At 32.9% G+C, this 12919-nt stretch overlaps 2 protein-coding genes across 4 annotated transcripts in view; both read right to left on the bottom strand.

Annotated features, from left to right (window-relative positions):
• Positions 1-2608, bottom strand: part of LOC115246228 (probable cation-transporting ATPase 13A3) — a 10313-nt gene extending 7705 nt beyond the window's left edge. For 2 of the 3 annotated variants that reach the window (XM_029824929.1, XM_029824947.1), the window contains exons 1-2: positions 2128-2608; positions 641-745 (exon numbers count right to left, since the gene is read on the bottom strand). In XM_029824929.1, coding sequence (XP_029680789.1) covers positions 641-656 — 16 coding nt within the window. In that variant the 5' untranslated portion in view covers positions 657-745; positions 2128-2608. Of the gene's footprint in view, positions 1-640; positions 746-1013; positions 1259-2127 lie in introns of those variants that run through there. The other variant, XM_029824938.1, reaches the window with a different exon arrangement.
• A 4215-nt stretch (positions 2609-6823) lies between these two features.
• On the bottom strand, positions 6824-9440 carry LOC115246267. The gene is made up of 2 exons (XM_029824986.1): positions 9299-9440; positions 6824-9087 (listed from the first exon to the last, which is right to left on the bottom strand). The coding sequence occupies exons 1-2, from the start codon at positions 9326-9328 to the stop codon at positions 7387-7389; spliced, it is 1731 nt and encodes a 576-aa protein (XP_029680846.1). The 5' UTR covers positions 9329-9440; the 3' UTR covers positions 6824-7386.
• Between the last annotated feature and the right edge of the window lie 3479 nt (positions 9441-12919).

Raw genomic sequence — 12919 nt, 5'->3', positions numbered from 1 at the left:
AAAAAAAAAAAAAAAAATCGATTATCCGGCGATAATTTTTATTACGTTGGCGTCAGAGCACGCGCGCGATGTACACGCGTGTATCGACACATAACACACACACGTACACGCATACACATACATACACGTGAACAGGCAAATATACGACGTTAATGCAAGAGTACGCTCGATGGCGCACGCCAAGAACGACAGCAACACAAACGAAAACGTAACGTAAAATTAGTATAGGTTGATGCCTAGAAAAATTGCCAATAAAGTAGTCGTTTAAAACTTGTAGCTAACCTCTATTTGTGTATCTCTCCTTTGTATTTTCTCACTTGGTCCCCTTCCACCCTCTACCCTCTCCCCCAATCACATTCATAGTTATAGATCTCTCCAGAAATTCCCGGTCCATATTTGCGATCCACCCCTTGTAATTTATTATTGATAAACCTCGTATCTCTCTTGCCTAACTTGTTGGCAAAAAGTAATACATATTTCTCTATATATATATATATATATATATATATATATATATGTGTGCTTCAATATGTCCTATTATTATAAAGGTACCGCGCTACACAAAATATCAAATGTTCAAGTATGAAATTATTTGCACAATAATTTGTTGATTACTACGTCGCATTGTTTCTATGCTTACCATTAGCATCGATCATAACTTCGAGTTTGTTTGATTAAATTGCGCCGTAGTTTTGACAGTTTCTTTTCTTGCGAGCCACTCAGGATTTGTAGCCAACAATCGTACCTGAAATGTCGCTTATTATTTACACTATCGTATCAGTTTTTATATACCTTGTTAAATCTTACACAAGTTTTTCATCAAATGTGTTACGTAACAAATTTTGTATGTGACACAATATCTATATATAAATTTAAATGTGTCTTATATTAGAGCTGCTATTGTAAGTTTATATGTAAATGAACATTGTTTTATAAATATTATTTAAAATGCTATAAATAACAAAAGTACGTATGTGTATTGTACAGAGCATAATCGCGTTGCAATAATTTACCTTTCGTAAAGCCAATCACGTGTTTACGTTCTACCTCAATTTTCGCAACAACTTGCACAAGCTGTATATATCCCAGTTATATTACAGACTGGTTATTACTGGTACTTGGTGTAGGTTGATAAAGAAATATGATACATGTATAATTCATACAAAATGTCCCGACTTTCCCACGATTCCTTTCACTAATAGATTATTGAAATTTATTCTTAGCTAAAGAGTATGAAAACTTCACTGCAATTCTCAATTTGTAATCAATAATTTTATCAAATTTTATATAATAATAGATTAAAAAATATTTAAAATTAAATTTTTTGCTAATGATTGCCAAGTATTCAAAAATCGCTATTATTATTCGAATAAAGTTATGCTTAAAAAATCAACTTTAAATTAAACAAAAAATTTGCGGACGAAAGAGAGAGTATGCATAACTTTTAATATAAAGATATATATACGAAAAAAAAAAAAAATGTTTCAGATAAAATTTACTCTCTGTTTCAAAAGGGCATTTCATGGTCATTTTGTTTCAGATGTCGACATTTTCATGATTTCAAGATTTTTTTTTTTTTTACATAAATGGGTCTACGTTTCTTTCTTATATAAATCAATTTTTTTTCGAAATGGAATTCCAGTTGTATAAGTCACCTGCTTGAAAAAGAAAATGTACGGCTGTTACAACAATGGTACGGTCATCGAGTCATAGTGTTACAAAAGTATTAGTCATAGTACCGAGTCTTGTTAAATGTTTCCTTGAATATGTCTTTCAGATAAAATACAAGATTAATGATAACGATTAATGTTTCATTAATATACTAATAACGTATAGATTTATTAACTTTTTTGTTTAACCATTTATCTACAAGCACATATGTTTCGAATACCGAGATACAAAAAGCGACACACTCGAAATTTTCATAACATTCTTCGTAATACGAAATAATTTTTTGTTTATCCTTTGATCTAGCTGTCTCACATACAATGGTATAAATAATAATAATAATAATTTTGTTACTATTATTATTATCTCATATTACTATATAATTATATATATTACGTGTTATCGAAGCAAATACAATAATAAAAGTAATAATAATAATAATAACATCGAAATACGTACAAATGCGATGCTTTTCGAATATTTTCCAGTTTCTTTGACGCTTTTCCCTTTCCTTGGCGGTGGCAAGAGCAGGCGATTTCGCGCACGGACAAGAGTCGGCGATTTCGAGAAACGCGCACGCGCACTTTCATTTGCGAAATGCGTTGCCGATTCAAATCAATTCGCCAAATTTTCAGTTCACAAAATTTTCAAAATTTTGTATGGTATCAGGTCGCGCGTGTTAAAGTATTGAAAACACAGGTAAACCGCGCATAAGTACTCGCGCGTTCTTTGTCAAATGCAGGCGAAGCCAACACGGCACAGATTTACAGAACGATTTGTCTGTCGTTGAAATTGCTTGAAATTTGAGCAATCAACGATGGAATTGCAAGGCGGAAGCAACGAGAGCGCTTCGTTATCGTTTGCGGCACAAGGTCAGCGAGTGAACTTTGGATGCGTCTGTGGCTGGCATTCGTTTAGCGTTCGTAAATTTTACAACAAATAACAACGGTGTTTATCGTATTAAAAGTAAATAAATTACGACTGGTCCGTTAATAAACTTTTTAACATACGTTTTTTTTCTTCGTTGTTGTACCGCTGGTCCTGCGTATCAAGCGCATCAAACTGCACTGTCACATTTTACGTCGACCAACGAAGTGGAGCTGTGCGCGCGACACATGTTTTGCTGACGTTGTTAGCTCGAATCTCCCCCGCTCTAAATCTCATGGATAAAGTGCGACCACTCACCCCTTCTTTCTTCGTCTTTTAACTTTCGCCAAACTTTCGCAACAAATATTTAATAATGGAATGGTCACGATTCCGATAATGGAATTACAAAACAGGATAATCGAAATCCAATAAGAGAGACGGTATGATATCAAATGAGCCATTAAACGCGATAGCTAATAGTTTAACGAGTGATCCCGATTAATTTTACATTTTTTTAAACGAAAAAAAGTATCGAGATAGGCATAGATATCAATATTATCGAATTACTCCGAGACGGTTTTAAAAGTTATTTAATATAGTTGAATATGTGTGTGAATGAAAGTACTACAAAACATAATTTCCGCGTCGACTGCTATATTTTTGGAATCAATTCTTTTATGGTATGTGAAGTATATAATAATATAACGATAAAAGTAATTTAAAAATTATAAATATATATACCACAAAATACAAATAATTTTTATTCTGTCAACCAAACTTTTGTGTGATTGCAGTTGATCAACGTTGCGGTTGATAGCCGTATTAATAATAATATATATATTGAATAATAAACATACATAAAATAATATGCATTCATTATGCATTCATATATTTTGCATTACACGATAAAATTTGTAGATAGTTATAGACGAGTGCTGAGACCAAAGTATCACATTTATAATCAATGTTACACAAAGATTGTAAAATGAATTAAGAGATACGGTATTAGTGCCTCTCTCGCGCCAAGTCATGTGCGACAATAGCGAGACAAACCATGTATTTATACCGAGCCGCCATTTTTTCCTACAAAAGTACAATATCAAAGTAAATACGATATCAGAAGATATATTATAGACTAAAATATCAACAAATTGCACCAATTAAAAATAAAATTATGCATACTGTAGAACTTGATTCTTTTATTTTATAATTAATAATTTATATATACCATGTTTTAATATTAAAATTGTTTTGTCTAATAAAGTATATGTAATATGATTGTATATTTTACTCGAATATATTCGTGTGTATGTATATATATTTTAATATAATTATAGAAGCCACAAGATATATGTTTTCCGATAAAGAATTTCTCAAAGCATAAAAATTGTATAATAAAAGAATTAAATTCTATAGTGTGCATAATTTTATTTTTAACTGACACGATTTTCTGATATCGTTACTTTTTGTATGAAAAAAAAAATAAATTTAATCAATAAAACATACATTTAGAAAAATGTATATTATAAAAAATATACATTTTAAATTAATATTTATTATTTCTACTAATTTTTGGATAGATTCGTGTGGATTTGACGTCTTTTTTTAAAAAGAAGATTACGAGTTACGTTGTTAATGTTCTACGTAAACTAAGCGAATAGATAGCATAAATTGGAAGCGCATACCGAAAAGAAACCAAGCGTGTTAAATGACCTTATTTTCGAATGAAAAATTGGCATTGCTTGCGCAAGGACGTATCACGATGAAATGCACGTGATAATGCTGAGGGAGATATCGTTGATATTTCGAATTGCTGAAAAAAATACTATTCGCATATTATTTCTTTCTCATTAAAGTTATCACATATGTGTGTGTGTGTGTAGGTTTGTATATGTGTCGTGCGCGTGCGCATTTGCTTGTGAATAAGATGCAAGAAGTATTTTATTTATCTTAGCCATTCACACGCACGCGCGCACACACATATGTGTGTCACGATTAGGCTTTTAAATACACGCACATATGTGACACACAAAATATGTGCGTGTATTTAAAAGCCTAATTGTAACAATGTTAAAATTGAATGTTTTACATTGTGTGCTAAAAAGTCAATATCCGATGAATCTTTTCCATGAATATCGTTAAATATTTGAAAATAACAATATATAACATTTTGACATATTGATATACATATATGCATGTTGCAAAAAGAAAATGGAAATAAATAACATACGAGATCATGATAATCCTCCCCAATGCGCGCGAACGAAAGCAAGTTATTGTTTTGCTGGTCATAATCTCGTAAAGTGATCTTTTATCCTACATTATGACATTGACAGTCTTAATCCATTTATTGGTACATATTCTCGCTACAATAAACCCGTGTCTTGGTGCCTCATTTAATACCTCTATCTTTCTATTGAAATAAATGTATTTATATTTTTATATAATGACATACATGCAGTATCACTGTCACTAAAAATGTAGCAATGATAACGCGATAAATCCTCATTGACTTGCGCGTATTGGTGACATATTGATATACATATATGCATGTTGCAAAAAGAAAATGGAAATAAATAACATACGAGATCATGATAATCCTCCCCAATGCGCGCGAACGAAAGCAAGTTATTGTTTTGCTGGTCATAATCTCGTAAAGTGATCTTTTATCCTACATTATGACATTGACAGTCTTAATCCATTTATTGGTACATATTCTCGCTACAATAAACCCGTGTCTTGGTGCCTCATTTAATACCTCTATCTTTCTATTGAAATAAATGTATTTATATTTTTATATAATGACATACATGCAGTATCACTGTCACTAAAAATGTAGCAATGATAACGCGATAAATCCTCATTGACTTGCGCGTATTGGTTTTTTTTTTTTATTTTTTATAAGAATTTATTCGATTAAAAACTTATCTTTTTCCGTGTAATCACTTTTTATGCGCATCTAATAATTTTCTTGTGTCACTTCGGTATTATATAAAAAGAAAAATAATAGCTCTACGCAAAGACAAGATCAAGAGTTAGCATGTGCATCAATGTGTATCCATTGGATCGACCTTGTGACGTACCATCGGATAATCGACTGGGAAAAAAAAAATTTCTAACTGTAGAAACATTATAAACCATAATATGTCCAAGTTATAAAACAGTAATGGAAATTACGTAGACAAGTCAAGACAACGCGCGACGAATCAATTAATTTTTCCAAATGAAAAGGGGCTATAAATTTCGTATCATCTTTTATTCCTCCCACTTTGCTTAATCATAGACAAAGCAATTATTGTAACTGCAAGTACTTTATCGATTACGATCCACCGTTAGAATTTAATGGGCGCAACAGTATATATTACACATCCACTCTTGATGTATCCACACCATTACGCAATTATGCAATTGCGTACGCTTTATATTTTCAACAAAAATTTATGAACTATACCTACACTATATAAAATAGATATTTATGTATTCTTAATTTAAAGTTATCACAAGTAAAGTTCATTGCACGAAAGATAAGATCATAAAATCGTATTTTAACGATCTTATCTTTCATATGTGAGTTCATAAAATATTATTCCATTAGTCATGTCGCAAATCCTGAGATAACTCTCTATACAATTCAATTGATATCAACACGTGATAAAAGAATGAATATGAATCATATGTGTAATATAATTTTACAACAATTGCGTGACAATGCGTTACAAGAGAAGACATATGTATAAGACATTATATATATACATATACCGAGCATATCAAGACATACATGTATATCCATTTCGAATACCTGTGTGTTTCGACATGTATTTAAATTCATATATATAAATATATATTGAGATATTCTCTTACTGCCTATATTTTATCAATCAGATCTAACTCCACAGAAAATTCGGTTATTGCTAATTTTTACCACACAACTAATAAAATAATGGTTTATAAACCCAAATATGTGTATATGTGTGTAGAGAGAGAGAGAGATAAGATGATAAATATGTACAATTTTACAAATAATTTTACCTGCAATAGTTCTAACATTTAAAAGTATAAAAATGTCTAACATATATTTACATTAAAATATGTAAAATATCGTGTATCTCTTGTACATAAAATATTGTAAAATTCGATATTATGCATAATCGACGTTTTTTTTTTATTGCGTGTTTAACTGGTGAAATCAGCATATTTCAGTTGTCGTTAGTTTTGTGACACACACAACTAATATAATAATATATTATGACAGTCAAATGAGAAAAATAAGATCATAAATATGATTTTGCAAATATGTGTTTTATCTGCAATAACTTTAACACTTAAAAATATAAACGTTTATCGTATATTTACATTACAGTATGTCTCAATGTTGTGTGTCTCTATTTTTCCTTTGTACTATTTTAACTTTGTAAAATTATATTACATAGTATTGAGACGTCCCCTCTTTTACTATTGCGTACAACCGAATAAATCGTACGTTAATTATACAACACGACAAATGAAATAATGTTCTACAAAGTGAAAGATAAGATTATAAATATGATTTTACAAATAGCTTTACCTACAATAACTCTCTAATTTAGGAATAAAAAAAAAATCTATCGTATATTCATATTACAGTATACATATATTCAACAATAAAGTCAAATCAATTATTTTGCAATTGCATATAACATAATATATAGTAACGCATCGCGCGTAAATGTTTCTTATACAATAGTTACATTAATGTTGCATTCATTTAAATCTAATTGTACCCATCTATCATATCAATCTAATTTCAATTGTAATATTGCTGTAACATACAGTATAAGGGCTGTGTATTTTTACATAGAAATACATTTCCCTTCAGCACTTTTTCTTAGAATCACTACAGACGTTATCTACATCCAACTGTGACAAGATCTCGTCGTCTGAATCGTATTCGTTAGCATCAGTAAAGTAGCTTACCAGGATTCTCGAATTATCCGAGTTACGCTTTATCCCCGGCAGTGTAGATTTTATATTCAAATTTGAATTTTTATGCGCTTGTTGCGCTATACCATCGTAAGATGAAAAACAACTTTCATGCGAGTAATGTGCATTAAAAATTGTTACATCCGCGACGCATTTCTGCAAACTTTGCGATAAATATTCCTCTCTTATTTTATCTTGAGAATTTATTATTGATTCTTTTCTCGCATTTTCCAAATGATTCATATTTCGCGCTTGTAATTCGCATTGCGGGATTTTGTTATTGTGCGAAATACTATCAGAATTAAGGCAATTCTGCTCCTTCAAAGTTATAAATTCGCAGTCACTAGTTAAGAAAATATTATTCATATCTAAATTATTCATACTTTTCGAATAGTTAGGTCTTTCAAATATTTCATCTTTGCGATTTTCAATATCCGATTCATGTAATATCGGATCGTTTATCAATGTAGATTCGCAATTCTTGATTGATTTATTATTAATGGAAAAATTAGTTTGCGACGATATCATATCACAATTTTCATATATCCCTTGCAATTTGGAAATGTATCGCTTTGAAACTGACATAGAATAATCTCTATTTAATTCAATATTTGATAAAATATTTTCCATATGAGATGCACTTACAATACGACCTTTATCGGAATATATGGCTAGTAAGTTTACTTGGGATACTAGAATATGATATTTATTTGTTATTACGTATGTTGTAGTTTTTAACAAACCTACGTCATGTAAAAGAATAAGTACATTTGGCTCTAATATACCAGGATATTTTAATAGAATATCACGATGAATGGTGCCTTCTATACTATCTGTTGAGTCTTTTAATATAATAAATGGATCATCATGACTATGATCTATATAATCTAATACGCCTGCCAAAAATTTCACTTTCATACTATTGCAATGGTTAGCATTCGCCTTCTTCTTAATAATAGAAATTCTATACTCCTCAAAAAAATTATCCGGCACATCATCAAGTAAAAATTTCCAAGCTTTTTCTCCAAATGAATTTTTCTCATCCTGTGACTTAATCTCAATACGTTTGATTGCTGTTTTATTTTCTAATTCTTTCACTCTATTTAGATATGATATAACAGGAATATTATCGTTTTTAACATCTGGTACTAAGCCAGCTGGCCCAGGAAATATTCTAATCAACTTTACTTCTTTACCAAGTTTTATTTTATTTACAGACTCAGTACGATTCTTTTCTTTAGACTTCTTATAGTGCAACGTATTCGTTTTACATAATGACAAATCCTGCGTTTCTTTTTGTATATCATTTAATGGATTACTTATCTCTTTTTCAAGATTGAATATCTTTTGAGAAGTATTTTCTTGAAAGATTCCTAGTAATAGATCTCCTCGTGATACATTGCTTTTATTGTTACGAGAGAAATTGCTGTCCTCTGTTGCAATATTCACATTTGAATTAAGAGTATTATCCGTCGGCAAAAACAAAACTTTGCAGTTGTCCACTTTACGCCGTTTCACAGATGATGCTTCTTCTTCTTCGTTTTGACATCGAGAATGGGACTGTATTGTTTTCTCATCAATGTCAAACGTATCCTAGAAATTGTATACCGAATATATATACACATATGTATTGTATAAGTTATATTTTATTTTATATATCAATTATATATGCAAATAACATCGAAATATTCTACCGCGAATGTGTTCCGGCGTATTGATAAAATTACAATATACATAAAAAAACATTGGATAAATTAATAATCGAATAAATTATAATATATAATCATGCAAATAAAAAACTCACTTCAAAAATCCAATCGTCATTTTCAAACATAATTAAAAAAAAAAAAAGAAAATTTTGCTAGCTCGCATTTAGCACAATAAACTAATTGAAGCTCGAAATTGGTGGCCTCTTTCCATAATGGCGTTCTTGCGCTTGCGCAAATGTGCTCCACTTGACGATATTTTCGAAACGAAATATAAGCTTCTTCGCCCTGACTGGTCCATTTGACATGTAAAGCCCGAATCACACTAGCGGCTCGCGGCTGCGATTGCGATTGCGTTTGTGATTGTGATTTGCTACGCTCCAATCATACTTGCAATTGGTGCTTTCTAATTGGCTAAAGCCCGTATCAGACTACGCATTGAAAATTGAAGATTGAAGATTAAAGATTGGAATTTGACTAATCAGAACAAAAGGGACTAAAATTTCTTTATTCTGATTGGTCAAATTTCAATCTTGAATCTTTAATCACAATCTTCAATGCGTAGTCTGATACGGGCTTAAGGCAATCGCAATCGCAGCCGCGAGCCGCTAGTGTGATTCGGACTTAAGGCCGATATTACATTTGTCGTATGACAAACTTTTTAAGCATATTGATTGGCCACAAAATAGAAACTTCCTTGAGTCTCTAGAAATTAGCTAATCAATGCGCTTAAAAAGTTTGTCGTACGACAAATGTAATATCGACCTAAGGGTGCGAACCATATAGCGTTTTTGAATGTAGCAGGGTATCGATCATGTAACTTTTCCCCTAGGGCGGAAAAATAAAAAGTGAAAAATTTTGCCATTGATTTCAATGCTAATATTTTTCACTTTTCACGTTTTCGCCCTAGGGAAAAAATTACATGATCGGTACCCAGGTAGCAGGTTAAATCCATAGATATATAGACTGGATCGAATATTGCGAGATAAACAAACGCGCGCACGCTGTAGAAAGAGAGGTACTATATGGGAGGCGTATGTTTGTCTCTTTTCCTAGCATCTCATTGGTAATTTTCTATATGGAGGGAGACAAAATCACCAATGAGATGCTAGGAAAAGAGACAAAATAGACTTCCCATGTAGTATCTCTCTTTCTACAGCAAGCGCGCGTTTGTCTATCGCAACGCTCAGTCCATTCTATATGTCTATGGTTAAATCGCTGTCAGAGCGATTAATGACGTCATTGCATCGTCTCTGCTAATAAAAGGCTTGAATTCATAGTAAAATATAGTGATTAATTGAACCGGGTTGGGTTAACCCGTTCATTCGAAAACGATATCAAGCCCGTATCAAACTACGCATTGAAAATTGAAGATTGAAGATTAAAGATTGGAATTTAACTAATCAGAACAAAAAGGAATAAAATTTCTTTATTCTGATTGGTCAAATTTCAATCTTGAATCTTGAATCTCAATCTTCAATGTGTAGTCTGATACGGGCATTACGGCTTTATTCAAGATTGCCTGATGCAATTGGCCAATCAAGATGAAAGGGATAAAGATTTCTTGGCTGAAAAATGGAACGATTGTGATTGGCCAATTTTAGAACTATGGATGTATCAACCCGATTAAGGCCGGATTCACACCTTGGCAGAAAAGCAGAAAGCAAAAAAGCAGAAGCCAATCAGAACTTGTGCTAGAAAAGCAGAAGCCAATCAGAACTCGCGCTGAAAATAAGCAGTACATTTTGCTTTTTCAGCGCGAGTTCTGATTGGCCTCTGCTTTTCTGCTTTCTGCTTTTCTGCCAAGGTGTGAATCCGGCCTAAGGGTGACGTATAAATGTGATCATAGTTTATGGTTAAAACGGCCGCGAGGAGTCCTTAGAACATATATAAATGGAAGGGGAATGCCTTTGTTTCCCGATAGAAAAACATGTCGGAAGGAAGTAAGAAAGAAAATCATAGTTGCCTCTCTCTTGTTTTTTTCTCACTTCCTTCGACACTTTTCAGCCTGCTATTCCCCTTCCATTTATATATGTTCTAAGGAGGAGTCACGCGTCACATCTCACATCACGCGTCACGCGCAGTCGGTCGACGCATGTCCAGGTCGCAGGTCGATGAGTGGACGGGTCGTGGTCGTAATCGTAATCAGCGAGAGAAGGAGGATCACAATCGGATTTCGCGTTTCACATCGGGTCGCGTCAGATCAGGTCAGATTAGTTAATTATCGTCGTTGTGATAAATAATCGCGCGGAGCAGAGATGTTTCACATACGGAGTCTTACGCGATCATCAATCGCCCTGAAGCAAGCACCGGGCAATGACGTCGTGCAGAGCGTGCTGGCGCGCGCTGCGCTGGCTGCCGTTCAAACGGCAGCCCGTCGTGGATATGCCGATCACCAAATTCCAGACCGTCTCAAGGACGTGCCTGAAGCACCGAACCCTAGGTTCTTCGATATGGTGGAATATTTTTTTCATCGCGCCTGCCAAATCATCGAAGACAAGTTGGTCGAGGACATCAACAAACGATCGCGCGTACCCATCGAAGATCGCAAGAAGAAGGTCAAGGGTATCTTGATGCTCATGGAGCCCTGCGACCATATCCTCGAAACCACGTTTCCGCTCAGACGCGATTCCGGTGACTATGAGATGATCACCGGCTATCGTGCCCAGCACTCGACTCATCGAATACCCTGCAAAGGAGGTATGGGAGATGAAAGACATGCACGCGAGTCTCTTATCAATTTTCGAATATCTATTATAGTATCGTGCATTGCGCTTTTTTTCTCATTTTCCTCTATTTTCGATCAAATACTCGGCGAAACTCGCGTGAATCACTTGACATTCGTATCTGTCCATCTCTCTCGAGATATTTCTTCTCGAATAAACTTTACTACATAATGTGTTTGTCCGCTTTTAAAATAGAATACAAAATTTATGCACCTAAAATATAAAGTATACAATATAAATTTATAAAAGAATAAGAAATTTTATTTAAATAATAATTTTATAAAAATAATGCGTTACACACACACACACACACACACACACATGGAAAATTTTATATGAAAGGATTATTTTTAAAGAAATGTTTTAAAATAAACATTTAATGCTCGTTTATTGATATTAATTTGTGATCGTTCGTGCGTGCCCATTTTTTTTTTTTTGCTTGGTCTGAATCTTTGGCTTCACATACCTAAATTGCCTTCAGCCGATGTGTGATAAGTTTGCACTTTTCTACACTAAACGATGCATAGTTTGTGGAATATTCGTCAAAAAGATATCATTCGTACAAAATGTAATATACTCAAGATTTATAGAGAGAGCTTTTTATTGATGAAAATCGTCAACTTATTTCTCCTATTGTTTACTTTTATTACTTATTTCTAGTTTTCTATTTTCGAATAACGATATGAGAATATTGTCATTGACATTTATACGTATAGTTATTGTCTAAAGTGATTTATTTATTGGCGTTGATGCATGATAAACACGTAACACTTACGACAATTTTATGGCTTCGTTGCGCTAACGACTAACGACTTCAGCCTTGAGATCCAACGAAGCTCAGATGTGATGTATATGATAAAAATTTGTGCAAATTTACGCGCATTTCGGTCTACGACTATTGTGTCATGGAAACGGTCTCCGGTAGTAACTTGAACAAAGTATACACATTTTGCATCTTAACTCTAATAGAATTATATGTATGCAATTACACAC

This window comes from Formica exsecta, unplaced genomic scaffold (genome assembly GCF_003651465.1).
Source record: "Formica exsecta isolate Colony F162 unplaced genomic scaffold, ASM365146v1 scaffold1010, whole genome shotgun sequence".
NCBI classification, from domain to species: domain Eukaryota; kingdom Metazoa; phylum Arthropoda; class Insecta; order Hymenoptera; family Formicidae; genus Formica; species Formica exsecta.
The sequence above is the reverse complement of the archived record's forward strand: the minus strand, read 5'-3'. Positions and strand labels throughout refer to the sequence as shown.

Coding starts and splice junctions, on each gene's coding strand:
- LOC115246267 (XM_029824986.1), bottom strand. CDS start 9,328: ATGTTTGAAAATGACGATTGGATTTTTGAA. Junction 9,088..9,298: donor ATGACGATTGGATTTTTGAA/GTGAGTTTTTTA, acceptor TACAATTTCTAG/GATACGTTTGACATTGATGA.